Source organism: Mesitornis unicolor, unplaced genomic scaffold, assembly GCF_000695765.1.
Source record: "Mesitornis unicolor isolate BGI_N332 unplaced genomic scaffold, ASM69576v1 scaffold23424, whole genome shotgun sequence".
NCBI lineage: Eukaryota > Metazoa > Chordata > Aves > Mesitornithiformes > Mesitornithidae > Mesitornis > Mesitornis unicolor.
In genome coordinates this window covers 1-3,386 of record NW_010179708.1, presented here as the reverse complement: position 1 = coordinate 3,386, position 3,386 = coordinate 1, and the positions used below count along the sequence as shown (strand labels likewise).

The window sequence follows — 3,386 nt, the reverse complement described above, 5'->3', positions numbered from 1 at the left end:
TTCCTTGCTAACGCAATTTCGACGGGGCTCGTCGTCTCTACGAGCACAATTAACCCGAAGCGCTCCGTGCGCTGCCGGCCGCTGGAGCCGGCCCGGGAAGGGTCAAAGAGGCAGCTCCGCTCCGCGGCATGCAAATGAACACATTACCAAATTAAAGGGGGAGGTCAGCTGGAGGCTACGGAGGAGGAAATGAGTGATTTTTCAAACAGCCAGGGAAGTTTGCGTCGGCCTGGTAACGTAATGCGATTTTTGTCATTAAACCCGCGTCGCTGATTGGGGTGGGGAGGCGGCTTTTGCCCACCTAAGCAAAATCCTCTTATTAAGGCAGAATTGTCATTAGTGCAATGATGAACCGGGGACGAACGGCACAGGGGAAGGACCGGCCGCAGCTCCAGGAAAATGTCGCATCCTTATTTAAACCATTTTGGGGTTGTTTGTTTTTTTTAGGGTCATTTTCCTTATGGTTGCTGCAAAGTGGAACCGCAGGAAGGCGCAGCTCCCACCGTGCCCCCTCCCCAGCTCCTCCTCCGCTCCCTCCGCGAACGGGGAAGGGTTTGGAAAGGCGCTTGCACCCCCCCGTGCCCACGTCCACGAACTGCAAGGCAGCGCGGAAGCGTGGCTGTGTCCCCCTGGGACACGAGTGGGGGCATCGTCCCCCTCCCACCCCAGCATCTCAGGGGAAATCATCCCAAAAAATACCTTCCTGCCCTGCACCATGGAAGGGGTTCAGGGGGTGTCCCAGGGATGGATGGATGACGGATGGATGATGGATGGATGATGGATAATTGATGGATGATGGATGGATGATGGATAATTGATGGACGATGGATGGATGATGGATGGGTGGTCCCATGGTGGTCCACGGTGGGAAGCAAAGGGGCAGCTCCTGCCCACATGCGACCAGGCTCAAAGCAGCAGATAATTAACCAGTCAAAAAGCATTGAATCAGGCTGGAACCTGATTAATAATTAAAACCCAGAGGTTGTCCCATGCACGGGGGATGAAAACCCAGAGGTTGTCCCGTGCACGGGGGATGATCCAGCGGCAGGGCAGGTCATGGGGCACTGGATCCTGCTCTCCAGAGGGGACTTTTACCCCTCGGAGGAGGGAACTGAAGCCTGGCAAAGTCCAGCTCAAGTCTCAGCACCCATGAACCCAGCATTCAATGCTGCTGGGACAAGGAGACCTCTGGGAGGCAGGGAATGGTTGTGGCTTCCAGTTTGCAGGCAGCTTTATGCAAGGAAACCATCGTGAGACACCGCTAAAACTCAGATCTTCTGCCCAGAAAACCCTGCCAGCCCAGAAGGTACCGAAAACACGCTGTGAAACACACTAAAACCTGCTTTAGTCGGGCAAAAACGTGAACTGGAGTGAAAAGAAAAGCTGCCCCAATGCGAGTTCTGCCTCCAGGGATGTCCAGAGGCCTCCAGTGCATCAGCATCCCCCTTGAACGTGGCAAGAATGGGGATAGCAGTGACAGATACGGGATAAAACCACCCCCACCGACCTCAGACCGACCCTTCAGGCTGCAAGACCACGCTGGATGAAAGACAGCGTATGTCCACAGCTTATTTTCTTAAAGAAAACTGAGGTTATTTCTCCAACACAGTGAACCAGTGCTTTATTTTCTGTACTGGAAGAGGTACGAGACCAGCGGTGAGCTCCAGGTGATGTGCTGGTGCGTTGCACCTTTTATCAGTGCCCTCCTAAGGGTGGGTCGAGGCAAAACGATGCCTTGATTTCAAAGGTTTGATTTCCAAATCGGGTGCTGAATTAAGGAGAAATCAGTGCCGCAGCCCCTCTGAGTGTGGAGGGAACACGGAGGTGATTCCTAAAGCCTGAGTTGTGCCAAGCGTGGCCCCGTTTTGGCCTCCCCTGCACCCCCGTACAGCGAGCAGGAGCCGTAGGTGCCAGCGGAGCTCACAGCACAGTGATAAATCTGGTGTAAGGCCAAGTCTGATCAAGTGCAGAGAGGAGACGGGAAATCCAGAACCGTGTGTGGGATGGGTCGAGGGGGGAAAATACCTGGATGCTGCCTCACGGGATCATAAAACCATCCTTGCCCTAGCACCCGGGGGGGTTTATATAGGGCAATTCATACCATGACCCAGCCTGGAATAGCACCAGGGATTAACCCCGGCTCGACCTCGGCTAATCCAGAGTGACTCCTGGGAAACGCCAGCGGAGCGGCTCCGGGTCGCACCAGAACCGGCCTCTCCTGGGGGGATGTTCAGCGCATCCTGGCTCAGCTGAGCTCAATGGCAAAACCCCACAGAGCTCAGCAGGGGCAGGCGCTGCTTCAGGGGATGAAGCCGAGAGGATGAGGATGCCAGAGAGGTTGGGGAGGGGAAAATGAAGAGCTGTAGCCTTTGCATCACCCCAATCTGTGTGAAACACCCCCAGGCACAGGTCATAACCCAGCACAGAGCTTCAGCACCCCCCTTTTCCCCTCGCCTCCCACCCTGGATCAGAGCAGCCCGGAGAGGGAACCAGCCCAGGGGAACCAGGAGCTTCTTTAGGGTTCCTCTTGCTCCTGGTGCCCCCGTAACCGGACAGCGCATCCCAAGGTGTGAACGCAGGATCAGCCCGAGAGCTGGGTGCCAGGTAGAGCCGCTCGCTTACTTCTCCTTCAGGTCCTTGTCTGCTTTGCCTAAAAGAGGGGGAGAAAAAAATCAGTGGTTTTTGCTCCAGAGCCCCCAACCCCTTTGATGTGGTTATTCCACCACCTCACAGTCACTGCTGTCCAACAGTGAGTTGTGGCTGGGGTGCTGTGCTGAACTTGCCCTCCCAAGGCCTTTTTTTGGCTGGGGGGAAGCAAAGAGCACAGTAACCACCCCGGTGAGCAGCCCTGCCCTTCCCCACAGGGCAGCTGCAATATTCAGAGCCCCTCAGAGTGAACCAGCGAACCCCCCCAGCCCAATTTCTGCCATAGCTGGAGCTCCCTGCCCTCACTTTGCAAACCTCCAATGCTCAACCGCCCCTCGGACACCCAAAACCGCATCCAGGAGCTCCAGCACCCTCTGCATCTCACCATGGGGAGGGCAGGGATCCCCACCAAGCCCTACACTGACACATGGGAGACTGATTTCAACTCCTTGGCTTATCTGCACAGCCAGCCACAGCACACACCTCGCCCCCGCCCCCCGGCTATCGGCTTCCCCCAAAACCACAACCACGTGGGCTGCAAACGGCTGCCACGCCGCAGCCCGTACCTTTCGGGACGAACTTCAGCGAGCTGCTGAATATTCAGAAGCGGGACTGGCCCCTGGTGGGCCCATCGTTGAGGAATTCATGGCCCAGCCCGTTGCCGCATTTGCCACAGGACACCTAAAAAGGGAAGGAGAGGGTTCAACCCCCGGCAGCTTCACTCAGCAAACAGGCTCATG

At 56.4% G+C, this 3,386-nt stretch overlaps 1 protein-coding gene across 1 annotated transcript; it reads right to left on the bottom strand.

The window, feature by feature from the left end:
* Positions 1 to 2,618: 2,618 nt before the first annotated feature.
* Positions 2,619 to 3,327, bottom strand: MSRB1 (methionine sulfoxide reductase B1; the record flags this gene model as incomplete). The annotated part of the gene is given in 2 exon segments (XM_010182880.1): positions 2,619 to 2,650; positions 3,213 to 3,327. Coding segments are annotated over 2 exon segments (147 nt in total), but the record flags the coding sequence as incomplete, so codon positions are not given.
* Between the last annotated feature and the right edge of the window lie 59 nt (positions 3,328 to 3,386).